This window comes from Cynoglossus semilaevis, chromosome 16, assembly GCF_000523025.1.
Source record: "Cynoglossus semilaevis isolate Cse_v1.0 chromosome 16, Cse_v1.0, whole genome shotgun sequence".
Lineage (NCBI taxonomy): Eukaryota > Metazoa > Chordata > Actinopteri > Pleuronectiformes > Cynoglossidae > Cynoglossus > Cynoglossus semilaevis.
Genome location: NC_024322.1, coordinates 1699618 through 1720511, shown reverse-complemented (window position 1 = coordinate 1720511; position 20894 = coordinate 1699618). Strand labels below are relative to the sequence as shown.

Sequence of the window (20894 nt, the reverse complement as noted above, 5' to 3'; positions counted from 1 at the left end):
CTTTGACCTGTTGCAGATCAACCCCAAAGACCTGGACTCTAAGTACGCGTACATTCAGGTGACACATGTCACTCCATACCTGGAGGAGAAGGAGCTGGTGGACAGGAAGACAGATTTTGAAAGGAGCCACAACATTCGTCGCTTTGTCTTTGAGATGCCGTTCACTATATCAGGCAAAAAGCAGGGCGGAGTGGAGGAGCAGTGCAAACGCAGGACGATATTAACAAGTATGTGACTATAGCCTGTGTTATAATATTGTAGCAAAGCAGGAATATGGACGTCCTCACTTTATGTCGGATGTTTTTTTATTTAGCCCCTGGTAACTTCCTATGTTGTTTTTGATACATTTTCCTCTAAAAAGAAAAGCCAAAATTTGACGAAATAAACAACAATAGTTTGAATGGAAATGGATAAGCAGTGTGCATCATTCCGTGTTAATATATATATATATATATATATATATATATATATATATATATAAATAAATGATCGAACCTGTTGTCCCTTCATTTAAGTTCCTACAGGGCTGACTCAGAGGGCTGGGTCACGTGTGAATACGCAGTTACACATGAGGTTCTGGTGAATGACTTGAAATCTTGATTAGCTTTCCAGCATGTCAGCTGTATGACAAGATGCTTTCCTAATCCTAATCAGAGTTTTATGGTTTTATGTAGGCAGAAGATCCAAAGGTTTGATCTTATCCCTCTGTCTCCTTATTTTTACTGTCTGGGAAAAAGATTGACTGTTGTAAAACTTAGAACAGCAGATTAGGGAGAAAAAAAATATGAATTTACTTAAATTTAGAATCAAGCTGCTCACGCTCCTCTGATTGTGTGTTTGTCCTGCAGCCACACATTGCTTCCCTTACGTGAAGAAGCGTATTGCAGTGATGTATCAGCACCACACTGACCTGAGCCCCATCGAGGTGGCCATCGATGAGATGAGCAAGAAGGTGGCGGAGATCAAACAGCTGTGTTCTGCCAGTGAGGTGGACATGATCCGACTGCAGCTCAAACTGCAGGGCAGCATCAGCGTGCAGGTGCCTGATTCTCAGTACCAGCAGCAAGTTTACTTTAATAAACTGTCATGAAATAATCAAAACTCAACACCGCTTTCTGATTTTCACCAGGTCAACGCAGGACCACTGGCATATGCGCGAGCTTTTCTGGATGACTCAAGCGCCAAGAAGTATCCAGATAACAAAGTCAAACAGCTGAAAGAAGTCTTCAGGTAGAAACCTCAGAGCCTTATTTATGACCATGTTAATGGACTTGTTGTGATTCTGCTTTAACACCGACCCACACAACCTCTTACACAGGCATTTCGTGGAGGCCTGTGGCCACGGTTTAGGCATCAACGAGCGGCTGATCAAAGAAGACCAGCAGGAGTATCATGATGAAATGAAAGCCAACTACAGAGACCTGGCCAGAGAGCTGTCCATCATCATGCACGAGCAGGTACGAGTCAAACGGTGCAATCACCTCCTGCATGACTGAGATTACAGCTGTAATTCACCTCACACACCACCGAGTGTCATTCATGAAGTCTTTGATAATGTGACTGATAACAGTGTTCTTGATAACAACGGTCTCTGTTTTTCTTTCCTGCTTCCACGAGCAGATTGGATGGTAATGGCAGCTGAATAAAAGCTGAATAAAAGCTGACGTATTGATCGTTGGTCCAGCCAGACTCAGACGTGACATCTGTTCTCAGATGTTATCTGATGCCTCAAAGGGCAAACATATCTTGACCCTCACCATAACCATTGGTTCTACTCATCTCTGATCCATAATATTATCTGGATTAGTATTTAGTTACACCTTTATTTATTGGTCCTTCACAATTTATGTCAAGAATTCTTGATAATAAATTAAATGAAATGAGTTCTCTCTCCATTATATTAATTCAAATATCAATAATGTAGGTGCAACATTTAACATCCCAGTCAGAATTCAGGAGCAGAAAGACTCAAGCAAAGTTCATAAAAACAAAACCAAAAAATCAATCCCAGTTCAGTGTAGTACAGTCTGAAGCTTCAGGCTAAATCCAAAGTCCCTTTCGTTGACCTTGGGTTATCTGATCACAGCACAGCCAGGCCTTCTTGAATATGACTGCAATAAATGAAAATACTCTTGTATTATTTGAAACAACTAATGCTAATTATACTGGAACCTTCCCTGACTGGCTAGACCAACATTATCTCTGTCTTTTTTGCATGTTTTTACTGCATTTTACTGTATGTGTGCATGTACATACAGTCCACATACTCTGGATTGGCATTACATTGAGAGTACAGTACATGCAAATGTGTGTTTTAACTTTTTCATTTTTATATAATTTTTATTTTGGTCATGTTTTACTTTTATTAATTTAGTTTGCACTGTTTATTTTTTATGCCTCCAACTTTTTCACCATTTTGTGAGACTGTCTTCATGATTTTTTTTATTAAGGGTTGAGAAGTTTGTTTCTTACTGTACATATGACTGTTCATATCTCAGTTTGGATTGGTGTAAATAATATGAGCAGGTGGAGCTGCTCGCTAACAGTGCAAAGGTGACAAAAACACCTGTCAGCACCTGCTCTATATGAATGACAATTTAATTATTGACAACGGTCAATATGACAGTATAGTGTGCTATAAGAAAAAAACAATCAATATACTTTCAATCTGCACATAAAAACCACTTACAGCAAAGACCAGATAATAATAATTATCTATTTACATAACACAATAACATTATTGTTCAAATCCCATTATTTAATCATTTGCAGTAAATTGAAAATTCAAACTTCTCAAACTGGTCAAACTGTTCTTTGGCTTGAGTTTAAATCCAAAGAAAGAAAAAAACTCAGTTTTGTAACTTCTTGGTGGTTTTTCCTTCTTTCAGATCAGTCCTGTAGAAGACGGCATGAAGAGCGTTCTTCCTGATTCGCTCCATATCTTTAACGCCATCAGCGGCACGCCCACCAGTGCTACCATCCATGGCATCCCCAGTTCGTCTTCTGTGGTATGATGATGCCGACCTGGGATATCCATGACCCCGGGTGTCTCTGAGGTCACCCAGAAACTAGGCATGTGCCTGTGAACTGAATCCTGATTTTGTTGGATATAAAGTAGACTGACTCATGAGCTCAGACAAACGTTAGCACCTCTGACTCTTTTGGCTCGACTGTGACCAAGGCACTGGACTGTTTGAACAAACACAGCTGGCACAGGGAGTGTGCTGGAAGAGGCCAGCTTAGGGGAGACAAGGTGAGGCCTGAGATTTGAGACAAACCTTCCTATGGACATATTAATATGCATGTTATCATACTTCCTCTCCAGAGCCCAGTTGAGTTTATTTTATAATGTTACACATTGTATTTTCTCCTGTACAGTATTCCACTTTTATAAGCCACTCGATGTCCTGATCAACAGTATATGCTGGGACTCTCGACGCTCTGTTTCTCTGTAAATGACGTTCTATTTCTACAGAACTGCAAACTTAAAAAAAAGGATGGGTATTTGTTGGTATTTTACCGTTGAATCAATTCAGCGTCTTAAATGTGTTTTTAAATATTTGAAGCCACTGCATAAGAAACTATATATTCATTTCTGTTCATTAATGTACATATAAACAAAGGAGTGTGTGCAATATTTGCAAAGTATCTTGCTGTGTGCGGCTAATACACTGTAAAGGACATGTTCACCTTCATGCCAAAGCGATAAGGTGCGGAACCAAAATGAACGCCTACTGTGGGAGTAACATGAAGCTTTTACCGTTTTAGTGTTCAAATGTTCAAGAAATTGTTTTATATTCGGACAGCGACATGTTTTTTTGTTTTGTTTTTTTATTTAACACAAATTCACTGTTCTGCTGTAAACAAATGTTCCCTTATGCTTTAAAATAAAATGCACTCATTTCTCTGGAGTTCTTCATCTTTTACTTTATGTGGTAATGGAACAGTCTCTCTGTGTTTATCTGGTTCTGGAAATGTTTGGAAATGTTTGATTCACAATTGTTATTTAAGGATTTGTGTCAGAATGAGAAAAGTGAATATGAACTCTCAGGTAAGCATCTTGTTTTTTTTCACTGGTTTTAATTTATTTTTTATTGAAGTACTACGGCAGTATTCTATTTTCATGTATCTGAGTCACAGAAGAAGTGATTGTAAAGTCAGGAATTATTTATCACAATTTATTGTCCAAGTTCATCTGACTAAAAACATAACCACATTAAAATGAGTCAGTCTATATCAATCTATAAAACAACACTTCATAATATGTATAAATCTATAAAACATAGATCAAGTTCAACTAGAGTTCCTCAGTTAAAAGTTGAATTTCAAGTTGCTTAAGAACATTTCTTACTGAGTTTTTGGGCTCTCAAGTCCATGTTCAATTATTGAAGTAAATTTTAGTTAAACATAAGACAAGTACTTAGAGTTTAAAGTCCTCAGTGCTGGAGTCCAGGTCTTGGACTTGAGTTTTACAGCAGCTCATCTTAGTGACGAACCAAGTCTCATGGCTCCAAGATACTGAGGTAAAACTCAACTAAAGTCCCAGTCAGGTCATATTTGGGGTTGATTCTGATTCATCCGAGCACATGTTCATAGTGACAACAGCTTCAGTGCCAGAGCACAGCTGTAAGAGTTCTCTGGTCGTTCTACAACACCCCTCACGTACAAACCTCCTATCTCAAGGTATCTCCTGTTCCCACCCATCATAAAAAGAACACAGTCAGCAAAGTGAAAGGCTCAACCAGGACTAATGAGGAGCAATAATACGACATCACAATCCCACTGTCACTGCTGGAGTAGAAGTCAGTGACCACAGAGACGAGCAATCTCGGAGGAATATTCATCTGCCAGACCAGTGGGAGAGAAGCCTCGATCAGGCATCATGGCAGGTGAGCTGTGGAGTCAAATCTCTTCTTACAGATGTCTAGGAATTAAGTGAAAGCCAGTTCTAAAAACATGTTTGTTGATGATGTTGATGCCACGACATGTTTTCTTAAATGAGTTCTGTTTTTTTGTGCAGAACAAAAGGATCCCGAGAAGAAGGAGAGGAGAGGAACGGTAAAGTTGGATTTTAATTTCTGCTGCCGGGCAAGAAAGAAAGGCTAAGACTCATGAAAAGAAAATTAAAATTGATTAGCTCAACTTATATTGTTTTGTATTTTATGCATTAGGCTTTTAAATGCCACATTTTATTTTTTTGTTTGTGTATAACTTTGCAAAGAAAATATCAACTGTTGATAATAGATAGCTTAATTTTAAAAAACGAAATAATGTGGGTTAAATGTTGGTTATTATGTTTGTTTGTGAAATATTAAAATTATAAATGACAAAATTGTTCGTTCTAAGATATTAACTGTAGCATAAAGCTGCAGACTAAAATCAGTAAAGAATTACATAATGTTTAGTTGACTAAGCTTGGAAGAGTCCGATTAAGTCATGCTAGTTTTAAAAAATATCTTAAAATAGATTTTAAGAGGTTGCTAAATTGAATTGGGAAGTGATTTGTTATATTGCTTAGCATAGGCCACTAAACATGTTAACTTTAAATAAACATCTGAATTAATTATTCAGCTGGGATCAAATAAAAACCTCTTAATGGCCCATGATTGGCTCAAACAACAACAAGGCAGCCATCTTTATTAGTCCAAGCAGTAAAACCTTTTTTTATTTTTTAATCAATGGATTATTTTTTCATTTATTTATTTTTTAGCTAAGTCATTTATTTTCATGGCGATCTACTATATTATATTGTATTTGACCTTTAACCCTTATTATGTTTATCTTAACAGCTGTAGTTAATAATTAAACTTAAGAATCAAAATTTGACAAGTTTAGTTTTAAAATACACTTTGACAGGTAGTAACTGTGGATATTTATAGAGATATATTATACTATTTTGTACATTCTTTTTGTAATTGAATCAACTGTTGCCTTAGTTAAAGCCTGAACATCTTTTATCCCCCAGAGCAAACTGGTGTGTGGTTACCCGCTCAGCATCTTCTTCATTGTTGTGAATGAGTTCTGTGAGAGGTTCTCATACTATGGAATGCGAGGTAATATTTCACTTCTTCAACTGTTTTTATCAGATTTGTCCAGTAATACAGTAATAAGACATGCAGATCAGAGGAGGTGGTTGGTGGCAGCAAACAGGAACCTCCATATCTGCAGCTGTAAAATCTGTTGTGATGAGGGCAAAGGTCAGGGACAGACTTGGTTTAAGTTATTGTGAAGGATAACATATCAAAAAGGAAAAAGATGTTCTATCAACTTTGTCCCTGATAATAATTCATTTTTATGTCAAAGCTGTCCTGCTATTTTACTTTATCTTTTAGAGTACCATTAAGTATTCAGAAGAAGAAATAATAATACAGTGGAATCATCACATCAGCTGGTACCTTCAAGCTAACCATGGTGATTATCACAGGTCATAATGATAATGGGATGTGTAAAATGTCCAGTTATTAAAAAAATAATAAAAACATTAGTCATATAATTAGTACCAAAAAACTAGTATATGAATTAATATTAACCTTGTAAAATGGCCAACACACAAATGGCTAATACCTTGAAGATGGAATAGAAATGGCTAAAGTTAAACAAAAAAAATAGCTAAACATAGTCAAGCAAATTAAATAGAATAACACATAAGGTACGTCATGAAAACCAAATGAGATACTAGAAATTAGCCACATTAATAGCCAATACAAATACCTTAAAATACAAAAACAAAAACACGACATTTAAGAAATGGTCCAAAAGTTACCTTAAATATTTTAAAGAGGATGCTGGTGCTTTACAGGTGCTGCTTAAAATACTAAATACTGCCATTAACACCCACATCCACCTTTGTGTACTCCTCTTCTCCACACAGCTGTACTCGTGTTGTATTTCAAATACTTCCTGCGATGGGACGATGACTTGGCCACCTCCATCTACCACACCTTCGTGGCCCTCTGCTACCTCACCCCCATCCTCGGGGCCATCGTGGCCGACTCCTGGCTGGGAAAGTTCAAGTGAGTTCTCTTCTGTTGACATGTGCGTGAATGTACGAGATTCATACACAGGCTGATGGAGAACTATTTCATCCTTTATAATATCCTCTGAGAGCAGTACTAAATTATTGATCATGCTGGATATTAGTCTGAGCTCTCCAAGGACCCAGGTGCGGGTCTGTCAGTGTTTGCCAGGGTCCATTTGGAAATGCTAACAGGCCTCATCATAAAACAGAGGAGATTTTAGAGAACAGCTTTTCAGAACGGGACAATATTCATGACGGAGTGGAGAAAGAATAACGATAAAAGTTACTTCAGATACTCGGTGGAAGTAATGTATTGTAGCTGTAAAACACAAGAAAAATGGAAATTAAAGACAGTGGCAACATAACTGACAATGTTTTCTTTTACAGCTTTTCTGTTTTCTGTTCTCACTTGTCCTCTTTTTTGTCTCTTACCCAGGACTATCATCTATTTGTCCATTGTTTATGCAATTGGTCAGATCACAATGGCTATCAGTGCAGTCCATGACATCACTGACACAGATAGAGATGGGACTCCCAACAACATGACCTTCCACGTGTGAGTTTCTCCTCCACTAGAAAGTGTGATAGAAACTAAAGGTTGTAATTCAGGACGTTTCCTTTTCTTCCCTGATGCCAATGCCTTTGTGCTCTTTGTATTTCAGTTCCATGTCCATGGTGGGCCTCTTTCTAATTGCTCTTGGTACTGGAGGCATAAAACCTTGCGTGGCCGCCTTTGGTGGAGACCAGTTCAGTGATGATCAGGTCAGGAAATCACACTCTTCTCCTTGACTCGTGTGTTTTAAAATATTTCGAGTGCAGGACAGGAAGTCATTGACAAACGGTAATGTGTGCAGGAAAAGCAAAGGAGAACGTTCTTCTCTGTGTTCTACCTGTGCATCAATGGTGGGAGTCTGCTGTCGACCATTATTACTCCAATTCTCAGAGGTAGAGTCGATGAAAAGGACGTGATGTCAGTCGGTGTTATAAAGTTAAACATTTCAGATCGTAACTGGATAATAAATGACTTTATCTGCAGCTCAGGAATGTGGCATCTACAGTCAGCAGAAGTGTTACTCCCTGGCCTTTGGTGTCCCTGCAGCATTAATGGTGGTCGCACTCGGTACGTTTTATTACTCTATACATTTTCTTCTCCTTTCTTGTCCTCTTCCTCTTCTTCTTCTTCTGCTTCTACTACTTTTTGAGGCTCCACCAACTCCAGTTTAACATAAGGTCTACACATCATAGCAGCTTTCACTACTGTCTTATAGACCTTCCTTTTCAATTCTGCTGCTCTCTATCTGCTAAGATGTGTGACCCATCAACCCTAACCCTTTGCTCCCTCTAGTCCTTGCAGTAATATACAACATTTTATATAATTTTATATAAATAAAAGCATTTAAAAAATGTAATGATTTTTTTAACCCATTGTCCTGAACAGTGGTATTCATCGTTGGAAGTGGTATGTACTACAAGGCTGAGCCACAGGGAAACATTATGTTGGACGTGTCCAAATGCATCGGGGTGAGCCAAATTAAAACATTGTGCTGGTAAAACCATTGCTTCTTTAGATGTTTCTGAAAACATTTTTACCTTATGCCTTTTTTTATCAATCAGTTTGCGATTAAAAACCGCTATAGGCACAGGAGCAAGCATTACCCAAAGAGGGACCACTGGATGGACTGGGCCGAGGAGAAATATGATGTATGTCTCCCTTTACCTAAATTACTTTTATCACAAATGGTACAAGATGCTAATGGCTGTTCACCATTCACCTTCTGATTGCCTTCATGTAGAAACTCCTCATTGCTCAAATCAAAATGGTTCTGAAGGTCCTCTTTTTATACATCCCACTGCCAATGTTTTGGACCCTGTTTGACCAAAAGGTACCTTGAAGTCTGTCTGAACAAAATTGGCAAAAGTGGCATTGTTGACACTGGACACAACAATATATGGTTAATTTCTATTTCAGGGCTCTAGATGGACTTTACAAGCCACGACCATGGATGGAAACTTCGTAAGTCTGGAGACATTGGCTGCGTCCAAACCCCTTCTCACACACACAAACACCCTACATAGCTCACTATATAGTGGACATACCATATATACATATTTTGTAACGGTGCCCAAATGTATGGTGATAAATCGTCCATTATACAGGGCACAGTGTGCAGTGTACAAACGATAGTCACTACTATTTAACTGGTGAGTCCAATTCCCCTCTTAATGTTTTAATTACTTCCTTTGTATTGCAGGGACTTCTTGTCATACAACCAGACCAAATGCAGGTAAAATAAAATATTATATTTTTCAGTTAGATGTATCTCATCATTGGTTTTCAGCATTTTGTTTTTGACAACATGGTGCAAATAATGTAACTGACAGACACTCAACCCAATCCTGATCCTGACTCTGGTGCCCATCATGGACAGTCTGATCTATCCACTGATCAAAAAGTGTGGCCTGAACTTCACGTAAGTATTTTCTTTAATTATGGAACGCCCACATAATATTTGCTGTCCATGATGTAGCTTCTTGATACCAAAATAAATACTTCAAAATAATATTTTAAAAGAAAAAAAGATAATTGGCAGTATTAGCTGTGTCATACAACTGCTTGTTTTATTGCTACTGAACTAGTTTTAGTCAATATATATATAAAAACAATGATTCAAATATTTTAGAGAAATTTGTCTAACATCCCTACAAATTATAATCTCCTTAGCAAGAAAGCTACAAAGCTTAGCATTGGGCTAGCCTTTATATCCTTGTTGCTGATATAGCAGTAGTCACATGTAGATGTATGTAATAAAATTGTGTATATTATTGCCTAACTTGATGTTAATTCAACAGACCTCTGAAAAGAATGACAGTGGGGATGTTTATGGCGGCTTTAGCCTTTGTCTGTGCTGCTTTGGTTCAGGTTGAAATCGATGTAAGTAGACAGTACAGTATTTCACATTAAACCAGTAAATCCACTCTTTATTTTTCTATTACAAATATTAAAACTTAACAGTGTACTACACCATAAAGAGAATACATTTCATTTTGTCTTTTCCTTCAGAAAACGCTGCCCATTTTCCCAACAAGCTCCCAGAGTCAGCTGAAGTTAATTAACACTGCCAATGAATCTGTCACAGTTGACCTGCCTGGACATGAGCCTCTGACACTTCTTCCAGCTCAGGTATATCCTCCTATCAGTGACTTTTACACCACATTTGTCAATTAGTCAAACCCTGCAATTCAAAAGCTGTTGTTTACTAATCTCACAGCTGACACAGCTTAAACTAATGATGTCCTCCACAGGCCAGCAATGACTACTACACATTTCAACCTGGAACAATCAGTGCTTCCGTTGTGGGATCTGAAGTGGTGAGACTCACTTTAACTGCCGGGATGCGACAAACGGTTCTTATTTCCAGCCATCATGGAAAATGGCCTCTGGTCAGTGTGATGTATACATCAGGATAAAATAAATCTTATGTCCCTGATATGTCTTTAATAATGACATTGTTTTCTTTCTCAGTCTATTGATTTGACTTCTAAACCAGATGAAGGCATCAATGAAATCCGGTGAGTTTAATATAAGGGTAAATTTGTAAACACATGAAAGAAAATGAATCATAGAAAGTTGAGTTATGTTAAAGGAAATATAAGCATTAAGCATTAAGAGCAAATTGTTCATTGCTTTACATTTTTTACTACTACTTTTGTTCCTTTTTTTTAAAAAAACTGTCAGTTTCATAAATGGAATGAGTAAAGCAGTGAACATATCAACGTCTACAAGCAACTTTGGAGTCTTTGAGCCGCTGTCTTTTTACAACTACTCTCAAATCAGAAATGGAAAGTAAGAATTGTTTTTCATTTGAACTTCCCTGATGTTAATCCAAAACATTTTGAACAAACAGTACTGAAATGTTTTTTTTTTATATATATATATTGAATCAGGGTCACATTTACACTGCAGCAAGGTCCACAGTCATGTGACTATAGCACACAATTTGGATATGGAAGTTCAAACACTTTCTTCATCCGTGGTGATCTAGTTTTTGGACCCTCTGTAAGTATCAGCTGAATTAAAATCTGTATCAAATCACCATCCTCCATGTGATGTTTGATAATCTTGTATTCTATTCTGATAGACAGTTTGTTCAGGTTGTTCAAAATCTCAGCTGGTCTAATATTATATTTTTTTCTTTCGGTTCTAGTGTCAGGATTCTGTCACTAGAATAGAAGACATCCAGCCCAATTCTGTGTCTATGGCCCTTCAGGTCCCACAGTACTTTTTTATAACAGTTGGTGAAGTGATGTTTTCTGTTACTGGCCTGGAATTTTCATACTCACAGGTAAAAAAAAATAAACTCAATTAATTTAAATTTAAATAAACAGTGTTTCTGGTATAAATGTGAAATCGTTTTATATGTAATTCTTAACTTAATGTACTTTTATTCCCAAGGCACCCAGCAACATGAAAGCTGTGCTGCAGGCAGGATGGTTGTTGACTGTTGCCATTGGCAACTTCATTGTCCTGATTGTGGCTGAGCTTGCAAAGATTCCCAAAAAGGTAAAATGTCCCACAGTGATTTCAGCTCCCACCATCTTTGACTAAACATATTTATGTCTGCAAATCAAATGATATTTACAGCACATAATGACCTCCTCTCACCTCTTATCTCACAGTGGGCGGAGTATGTTCTCTTTGCCTCTCTCCTGGTTGTAGTGTGTGTCATCTTCTCCTTCATGGCCTATTTCTACACCTACATCAACCCTGCAGAAATTGAGGCCAAGTTCAGAAAAAATGCTGACGATGATGAGGATGATAAGAGCAAACAAAAGAAGCCAGGCTTTCAGATGGCTAAGAGACACTCAGATGAATCCCATATTGAAGACGTTAAAGGCAAACAGACCCGAATGTGAACACACAGAATCAACAAGATTGGCATTTTTATATATTTCTATCCAAAGTATAACAGTCTGAGTCTAGGCAGGAAATGTATAGTAATTCTCTCAGTATTCCTTTTGTAAATGTATGTGTCTATTTTTTATTTTATTTCCATATATATGTAAGTTTCATGTTTGTTAGTAAGGCACATTAAGCTTTTTAAGAAATTATTAAATTTAAGACAAGAAGAATAATGATTTGCTTCTAATATTTGTTTATCGCACAAAACTACCCCATCACTTTTTTGTGTAAGTTTTATACCTGTTGACATTAAAAATAAATCCTATTGTGGTTTATTGTTGGGAATGACTATCTCTAAAAGCACAAACACAACTAAAAAGATACAAGAACACTTTGAGTATAAGCTGTCTAACTATATATATATATCTATATATAGATATATATTTATGTATACATACATACACACACACACGCATATATATTTAAAAAAACATTGAGTTAAATCTACATTTTCACATAAAAACCTGCCTGGTTTTATAACATCTAAAATGTAACATATTGAGGACCAGTATGCTTTACAGACACATTTGTAGCACATCACAGTTTTAATTCAGTAGAATATCCTTCACAGTTTTTTAACATTCATGTATTGAAGATTAACACTTTAACTGACATTTCTTAGCTTGACTTTAAATTAAATTAAATAAAAAATGCTATAGAATTTAGCGTTTTCTAAAACATGAATTGTTGAAAATCACAAATTATTTACACCTATTTCTTAAGAGAAAAATGACACTTATTGGTTTGTAATAAACTTTTGTTTATTTATTTTTAAACCGTTTATATTAAATACATTTTTAAATTGTTTTTAAATAATGTTTAAATAATAATTTATTTTAAATAAGTATCTATTTTTGTTTATTTGTATTCCCTTACTATTATTTGATATGTTATTATATTGGAATTCATTTTGTGCCTAGAAAAACTTTTCTATGGATACACGTGTTCGGCACCTGTGCGGACATCCGTTTTCCTGTGACGTATGTTAGTTTACGATTGCGTCACACAAACAGACTCCTCTGATTGGCTGTGCGGAAATCGTAAATGACATTAAGCAAGATGGCGCCGGGCTTTGGAGAGAAGTAATGAGGGAATAGAAGAAGAAGCAGTACAAGAAGATATCAGCGTGCATTCATTTGTCAAGTGCAGCACTTTGAAATTACATTCGAGGCGTTTACACAGGGAAATACCTACCTCTGACAAAGAGACCACAGTGGGAGGTACATTTGTTCCGTTAACTACCTGCTAAAGTAGCTAACACCGCTAACACTCTCTTGTTGCGGAAGGAAAGGGAGGTGAAGACAAGCGGCTCCGACTACAGTCTAAGAAGTCCTGTGAATTTCAAGAGAGAAACACCAAGACCTCTTTTACTATTTTGAACAACTTGAAACAGGCACCTGGTCAAAAATATTCGTGTGTTGAGGAAATTAACTGCCAATAAAGCGAGCAGAAGAGCGATCTGACGCCATGGCTCACTCTCCTATTCAGAGTGGACTACCGGGGATTCAGGTATAAACTTCATATTTAAATTAATTCACCTAATATTTGAGGTCAGTGCTAAGAACAGGAGGACTTCGCTATCAGCAAAGAAAGTTGTCATAGTAACTTTTCCATCACAAAGAAATGTTGACGTGTTTGAGTGTCATATTTAAAACTTAATGGTATAAACCTAAGCTAACGACGGGACTTAAAATCCTTACGTTCCTTGGTTTAACCATACAAGTCGTATGACAATTTAAACTACTACAGCGTTAATTTAAAGAATAAATTAATTAAAAAATAATTGAGTGATTTACCAAAACTTTTACAAGGTTGCAGATCTGAAAGCAATAATGTCTAGTTTAGTTCTGACGTCTATTCTAAACCAAAATAAAATGTATATGTTCTTATACAAGGATTCCAGTAATGATTTTATAAACCAAATAATGAGTAAAAACTCCATGTACATGTGAAATGGAAAAGAAATAGATTGCATTTATGATGCGGCATATAAAGTACAAATTCCGCTTCTGGAATTTAACCTCAAGTTACCAGGAAACTGATTACCAACTTTATTTAGGCGGTTATCACTTACAATAATAAAGAGCAATTGACTGTAATGCAGCAGAGATATAAAAAAATTAAGCGATCAAAGTGCACTTTGATTGCATATGAATAGTGACAACGATGCATAGTTTAAAGATCTTCAAATGGATGAATGGTTGTGTTCGCCCATGTTGAATTACAATGTTTTTACATTCTCCCACATTGAGGGAACTAAACATTTTGTTTCCTAATGACAGTTAAAGGTTTGTGATTTTAAAACTAGAATCGATCAAATCCTGCATATTGTACCTTTTAAATACTACATTTATTGGAGATGGCGATGAAGAGATGTTTCAATTATGCTTGTTTTTAAAAATTAGTGTTGGTGTATTTAATTGTATTTGTATGAAAGCCCTTCTTTATACAGTTAAATTAGAAATTGACTGAATTTCTTGATTTGCTTCATCAATTGAATAAAAGATCAGTCAGCACATGATCTCACTGATACCATGTGTCTGCTTGTGTTACATAACCCACAAATATGTGACTATTATTATAATATTCTTTTGACAACACCCACATGACGGTAATCAGCGCATGCAAAGACCAAATGTGTCTGAAAGATGTAGTGGTTTGTCCAGTCTGCTGCTTACTTAGCAGACGGATGAGAAAGAGACAGAACTGGCACGAAGCCATCAGACTAAAGGGGTGTGGTGCAGGCTTGACACCAGACAACTACGGTTCAGTGGTAGAGATCGAAGAACATCAAACACATGCTTTTAGTGGAAGATTACATACAGCTACAGTACATCTGCCAGCTGTGACTAAAGCAAGTGAGTGGTCACAGTTTTGTAATTTTATTTTGTTTTTTTATTTTTTATTTTTACTGACAACAAACGTTCTAGTTATAATTGTCACCTTAATGGCTAATTACAGCAGGGTTATCTTAGTCGTCTTGGTGTTGTGTTCATCATTTACTCTAATTTGCACAAACCTTCCTGTTTGTTTCATAAATAAAGACACCCTTTCCCCACTGCCCCTTGGCAGTTTTTTCTGCTACTCATCCCCCCTTCCATAAATGCCTGACCACCATGCATTAGGACTTTTACAGGAAACTGATCTCAGGGGGCACAATAACAGAAATTTGCACCAAGAGCTGACAGATCAAATGCTTATGTCTGGGTTACCTGGTTGTTTTACCATTGAGCTATGTTGCTGTGCTGAGGTCTAATGATGACTGCTAAAATATCAAACTTGAATTAAATGTATTTGTATCCACAACAAAAATATACTAATCAAAAATTGCAGCTTTCAAATTGAGTCTTTACTATGTTTGTGTTTGAAATGATGGCACGGCGCAAACACCACTCAAGCATTTGAGTCTAGTGATTGAACTATGTGGAGGAAAATTGAACTGCCATCAAGAAGACCATTACCTCCTCCCCCCTCCTGGTGCTCCATGGGGAAATAAGCCATTAAGAGCAGTCAATAAGTCAGGAGATAGTCCTTTAGTTTCTGTCCAGACCTTGGTGGGGGGTGTCATCAGACCTTAGTTGTATTTGTATTATGGTCAAATGATTTCAGCCTAACTGAAGCTCTCAAGGAAAGTTTTTTTAAAAATGTTAAATTGGTATAATCTGTTTGCTGGTCAAGGCATGGAACCTCAATTATGCTTATTTCTCAGCTCTTTCAAATAGTTCAGCAAAATATAACAGTGTGGTCCCCTACATAGATTTAACTGAGCAAATTTGAAATTGAGAAGGATTTTTAAATTAACTCTGCAGCCAATTGTGGGGAATTACTGCTTATCATTATCCTTTGTACAGAATGTAGCCACTTAGGAAAGTTGTAACTTAAGATTATGTAATTTATCTATTCACATAATTCACAATTTCCCAAAAAGACTCCCATTCATCTATCTCTATATCTGGAGCCATGTTCATGTTGGAATGAGTGCAGTTTTCCACTGCCTGGCCTGAGCTGACTTTTGTCCATACAGACAAGTAGAATACAGGAAACAATTTGTAGAAATCTGCTTTCCCATTGATCTGCAGAATATACATAGGTTTATTGGCCACTGCTGGTACTAGTTAACCAATTAAACATGAATTAGATCATCAGGGTTCAGGTGATTGTTTGAAGTTTCTCTGGGTTTGAGCTTTGAGTAACAGATGTGTATTTTTAAGTAGTGCATCTTAGTAGTGTGGTTGTAACATGCTAATTTCTAGAACGAAGCAAACTTGTGGTGGAGTGTTTATGTATATATTCCTTGAACAGAAAGGTTTCAGTTATGCAAAACAAAACTTACACTTGACTTGACATACTTGTCTATGCACAGCAGACAGGGCACTGGTGATAATGAGTTCTGGTGTTTTAACCTCCTGACTCTATCAGTGATCAATTAGGTCAACCAATGCAAAACAGCAGAACACAACTGTAAAATCATAATTACTTACAGTATTTACTTATATTGAACTTTAAAGTCCACACTGAATTTGCTGAATGTTTGCTGCTTTCCTTTGCAATGTAAGTTTCCTGACTAAAATCTCCTAATTCTTTTCCCCATTCTCATCTCTCTTACACAGAATTTCAAAGCTGACCCAGAGGAGCTCTTTACCAAGCTGGACAAAATAGGAAAAGGCTCTTTCGGGGAAGTTTTTAAAGGCATTGACAAACGGACTCAAAAGGTTGTGGCCATTAAAATAATTGATCTGGAGGAGGCGGAGGATGACATAGAGGACATCCAACAGGAAATCACCGTCCTCAGTCAGTGTGACAGTCCATTTATCACCAAATACTTTGGATCCTATCTCAAGGTAATCCTTAATATTATGGTGATGCATTATTTCCCACACTGAAGTTTGACCTAGGATTGAAGTATCTTGTTAGTTTGAATTATTTCTGTTGTTGAAGTCATGGATATGTTAAGTCTGATCGTTGTCTTCATTGCTGCAGTTCAAACCTTCATTGTTGGCCACACATTTATTTTCGTATTATCTTTAGTCTTTTATTTAGTCTGTTAAAATAAACAGCATTAGACCAAAGCGACCCTCCTGTGACATTTATGTGCTGTGAATTTAAACAACTAATTCAAACACACTACTGTCCCATGCAGTGTGATCTCTATAAATAATCCAAACTAGCGCTGAATAGGACAAAAATGTCTCCTGTGGGAGTTGAACAACAGCAACAGCGGGTTTCAAGTCACGTTTTCTACGTACGGTAGATTTTCACCTTTACATGTGATGGTGCTTAGAATGCCTCTCACAATATTTACTGTGGTACTTAACAGCCATAAGGAGTGGCAGTGGTCCATTAGCTGAAAGTATGCTGTTGGCTGGAAAAGAGAATTATGGCTGCTTTGTGTTTAGTGTATAAGTATGGCATTTGTGCTGTGCTGTGTGTGCGTGTGTGAGTGAGTAGATGTAATTACACGTTTATCATCGAACTTAACACACGTCGGTGGTCACTAAGCCTTTAACAACAGCCTGTTTTTCCATTGAGTTTGTGTGTAGTCTACTAAGGAACATAGAATCATATAGAATAGAATGAAATGGAGTATTTAGCATAATCCATGCAATGTAATGTCAATTCATGTCATTACATAAATGTAAAACATATTATAATGAATTGCCGTAAATTATAAAAAGAAGAGCTACACTGAACTGTTCAACCAAAACTCTCACCTAAAAAAAGCTGGGATAAACAGTGCATCACTGAAAGAATGAATACATATTTATTAAACTAACCAGTGGAGCATTTATATTGTATCAGCCTTTAAATTTCTGCTCAAGTTCAAAGTCATGACTAGCAGGTTGCATATGAAAACAAATAAAAATTAGTCTTCAAACAAAGTCAAAATCTGACCACACAGATAAGATCACACATCCGCAGATGTAAAGTTGAAGTGCCAGACTCTGCTTGTCTGTGTGAACTTCTCTCACAGGAACACAAGACTTCTCAGTACAGCCATCTGTAACTGTAGATACATTCACAGAGGGGAGAACATCATCTATCTTTATGTCCTTCTCCTGCTCTGTCCTAATACTACACACAGCACTTCTCTGAAAACATACAGAGTTGTATTACTAGTAGGAATGATAATTTGAAGTAGTTATAATGAATTTGAGTTTCAGTTTCACGTGTAGTACTGTGGTTAGCTAGGTAGCACATGGTAGGGATGTACAAATGTGACAATTGGCATGGATTTAAATAAAAAATGAATTGCTCATCAAGGCTCAGGTCATACCCTGGGACTACACACACTAGTACAGTAGATGGCAGTATGGGCCTAAAATCGTTAAATCAAAGACTTTTTTATAGCTTTTTCTACTAATTTTTTTCCTAGCTGTAACTGGTTTTTAAATACTGTGTGGACTAAATGCCTGATTATGTTTTTAGGGAACAAAGTTATGGATCATTATGGAATATTTAGGTGGAGGTTCAGCCCTGGATTTGGTAAGTATATGTCAAAGTTGCCAATAAAAGATCAGTTTGAAGAAACACATTTTTTTCATAGTGAAAATGCATTTATGTATCTTAATTCTTATGTAATGATAACAAAATTGATGTCACCCTCACACATCTGTGCATCCAGCTGGAACCAGGTGCTCTAGATGAAATGCAGATTGCCACGATACTGAGGGAAATCTTGAAGGGACTGGAGTATCTGCACTCTGAGAAGAAAATACACAGAGACATCAAAGGTAAAGTTTTGGAGACTATAAAAACTCTCACTAATTTGCAAAAAAAAAAAAATGAAATAATGGATAAATAAATTATAACCTAATTTGCAAAAATGTGTTTTAGTTAGTTTTAGTGTTGCATTCAGTATGGTTTGTAGTGAGAAAACTAAGAAAATGTTGTTAATAATAATCCTAACCTTTCCTGAATATTTTCCAACTTTCCTCTGTTGTTTTCAGCTGCCAACGTCCTGCTGTCAGAACAGGGGGAAGTCAAACTGGCGGACTTTGGTGTGGCCGGCCAGCTGACGGACACACAGATAAAGAGAAACACATTTGTTGGAACACCTTTTTGGATGGCGCCTGAGGTTATAAAGCAGTCTGCCTACGACTCCAAGGTAAAAAGAAAACACTGAGTTGGGCTGTTTTGATTTCCTTATGGCTTGTCAGCTGCTTGTCGTCCAAGTCATTAAATGCATTTCTCACCATTACCTTTTGTTTCTAGGCAGACATCTGGTCACTGGGAATAACGGCAATAGAGTTGGCTAAAGGAGAGCCACCACACTCCGAGCTTCATCCTATGAAGGTTCTGTTTCTCATCCCAAAGAACAATCCCCCAACACTGGAAGGAAACTTTAGCAAACCACTGAAAGAGTTTGTGGAAGCCTGCCTAAACAAGGAGCCCAGTTTTGTAAGACTGAACAACTTTTATAAGTGGAAAACTAAAATTGTAACTACACGGAGAATGGTTATATTAACATGTACAGTGTGGTTTGTGGTGTGATCTCCTCAGAGGCCGACAGCCAAAGAGCTGTTAAAGCACAAGTACATTGTGAGACACGCCAAAAAGACTTCCTACCTGACGGAACTGATCGACAGATACAAGAGGTGGAAATCAGAGCAGTCTCAGGAGAAATCCAGCTCCGAGGATTCTGATGAGTGAGTCGTCTGCAGCATCACTATTCAGCAGAGTGATGGACGGTTTAAATAGTAATGAAATGTATCCGATTTCAGTGAGACAGATGACAAAGCACCTCCAGGAAAGGTAACCGATAGAAAATGGGATTTCGGCACTATCAAAGAAATGGATCAGAATGGAGCACAACAGCTTGCTGAGCTGGACAAGGAAGAAGATATAAAAGAATTGACTGTAATATCCTGTCTGCTGTTAGGGTTACAACATAAACTATAATTGATTTACACCATAAAATTGCTTAACTATTGTTGCTGTTCCATCAGGTTCCCAAGAGTCCGAAACGACCAATGTCCCAAAGCTTATTATCTATATTTTCTCCATTGTTTTCTGAGGTACTGCACACAAGGCCCCAACTGAACAATGCTTTTAATTCTAAGACTAATCACCTCTTTTTTTGTGTATTTTAGAAAAACTCATCCTGAATTGATTTTATGACTTTTACAGCTAAAACAAAAGAGAGAGGCCAGCAATGGTAACCCTGAAGTCGCTGAAGAACTACAAAAGGCCATTTCCCTGGCAGAACAAACGTACCCTGGCATCTGTGACTCTCTGGTGGCTGAACTAGTGCAGAGACTTCAGAGGTAATTAACGGTAGTTTTACTTCATCATAGCCGTGTAATCACTCTCTTTTGTAGTGAGAAGGATGGATATACAAATAGATTTGGAGAAGCTGAATTGAATATGTTAGTCTTTTATTTTAGTCACAGATCTACAGAAACAACACGTTAGATTTCCACAATGTTTGTTGTCGTCCTCACCACTGTCAAGTTTTTGTTGTTTTTTAAATGTAATTTATGTTTTTCTTTTTTCTTTTTTTTTTTTACAAATTGCCGTTTACATTGTGTCACTCTGTCCATGCGTTAAAATTGGAATTGTACAAATCAGTTAACTCTTTCCTGTCAGTAGCATAATGACATCTTCCAGCTGTCATCCACATCTGTCCAGTAGTTGATGTCTGTGAACTCATGTCCAGTCTGATTTTTCTCTCTGGTAGATTTTCTGTGCCCAATGCAGCTGCCACTCAGTGAGAGGAGTGTCCAGTCCTGCTCTCACCTCCCCCTGGTGGCAGCAGTCAGGTCCTCTCCTCTGGCCTTCATAGCCACAATGAAGTCTCCCAGGAATCTCTGCCCTCACATTCAGTCCTTAATAATGTCTGTCTTTTTGTCCTAGCAAACCATCTGATGATGTCATAATGTAGGACAGTCAGTGGGCTACCCACACTATGACTGCCAA

General features: G+C 37.2%; 3 protein-coding genes across 7 annotated transcripts in view; all 3 read left to right on the top strand.

Annotated features, from left to right (window-relative positions):
- Positions 1-3911, top strand: part of zmp:0000001200 (dedicator of cytokinesis protein 9) — a 70038-nt gene extending 66127 nt beyond the window's left edge. For all 5 annotated transcript variants that reach the window (XM_025063748.1, XM_025063750.1, XM_025063749.1 and 2 more), the window contains 5 exons: positions 17-227; positions 849-1039; positions 1130-1230; positions 1319-1457; positions 2889-3911. In XM_025063748.1, the coding sequence (XP_024919516.1) occupies positions 17-227; positions 849-1039; positions 1130-1230; positions 1319-1457; positions 2889-3014 (768 nt within the window). In that variant the 3' untranslated portion in view covers positions 3015-3911. The remainder of the gene's footprint in view (positions 1-16; positions 228-848; positions 1040-1129; positions 1231-1318; positions 1458-2888) is intronic.
- A 504-nt stretch (positions 3912-4415) lies between these two features.
- slc15a1a (solute carrier family 15 member 1a) lies at positions 4416-12242 on the top strand. Its single transcript, XM_008327893.3, has 23 exons — positions 4416-4889; positions 5021-5058; positions 5966-6053; positions 6872-7013; positions 7455-7574; positions 7681-7780; positions 7873-7963; positions 8055-8138; positions 8457-8539; positions 8633-8719; positions 8812-8901; positions 8988-9032; positions 9271-9303; positions 9401-9489; positions 9869-9950; positions 10080-10199; positions 10322-10459; positions 10542-10588; positions 10755-10862; positions 10964-11075; positions 11224-11361; positions 11472-11579; positions 11696-12242. The coding sequence occupies exons 1-23, from the start codon at positions 4883-4885 to the stop codon at positions 11930-11932; spliced, it is 2187 nt and encodes a 728-aa protein (XP_008326115.1). The 5' UTR covers positions 4416-4882; the 3' UTR covers positions 11933-12242.
- Positions 12243-13007: 765 nt separating this feature from the next.
- On the top strand, positions 13008-20868 carry stk24a (serine/threonine kinase 24a (STE20 homolog, yeast)). The gene is made up of 11 exons (XM_008327891.3): positions 13008-13487; positions 16589-16819; positions 18405-18461; positions 18601-18709; positions 18926-19083; positions 19191-19376; positions 19479-19624; positions 19700-19835; positions 19925-19993; positions 20106-20242; positions 20656-20868. The coding sequence occupies exons 1-11, from the start codon at positions 13446-13448 to the stop codon at positions 20687-20689; spliced, it is 1305 nt and encodes a 434-aa protein (XP_008326113.1). The 5' UTR covers positions 13008-13445; the 3' UTR covers positions 20690-20868.
- Positions 20869-20894: the final 26 nt, after the last annotated feature.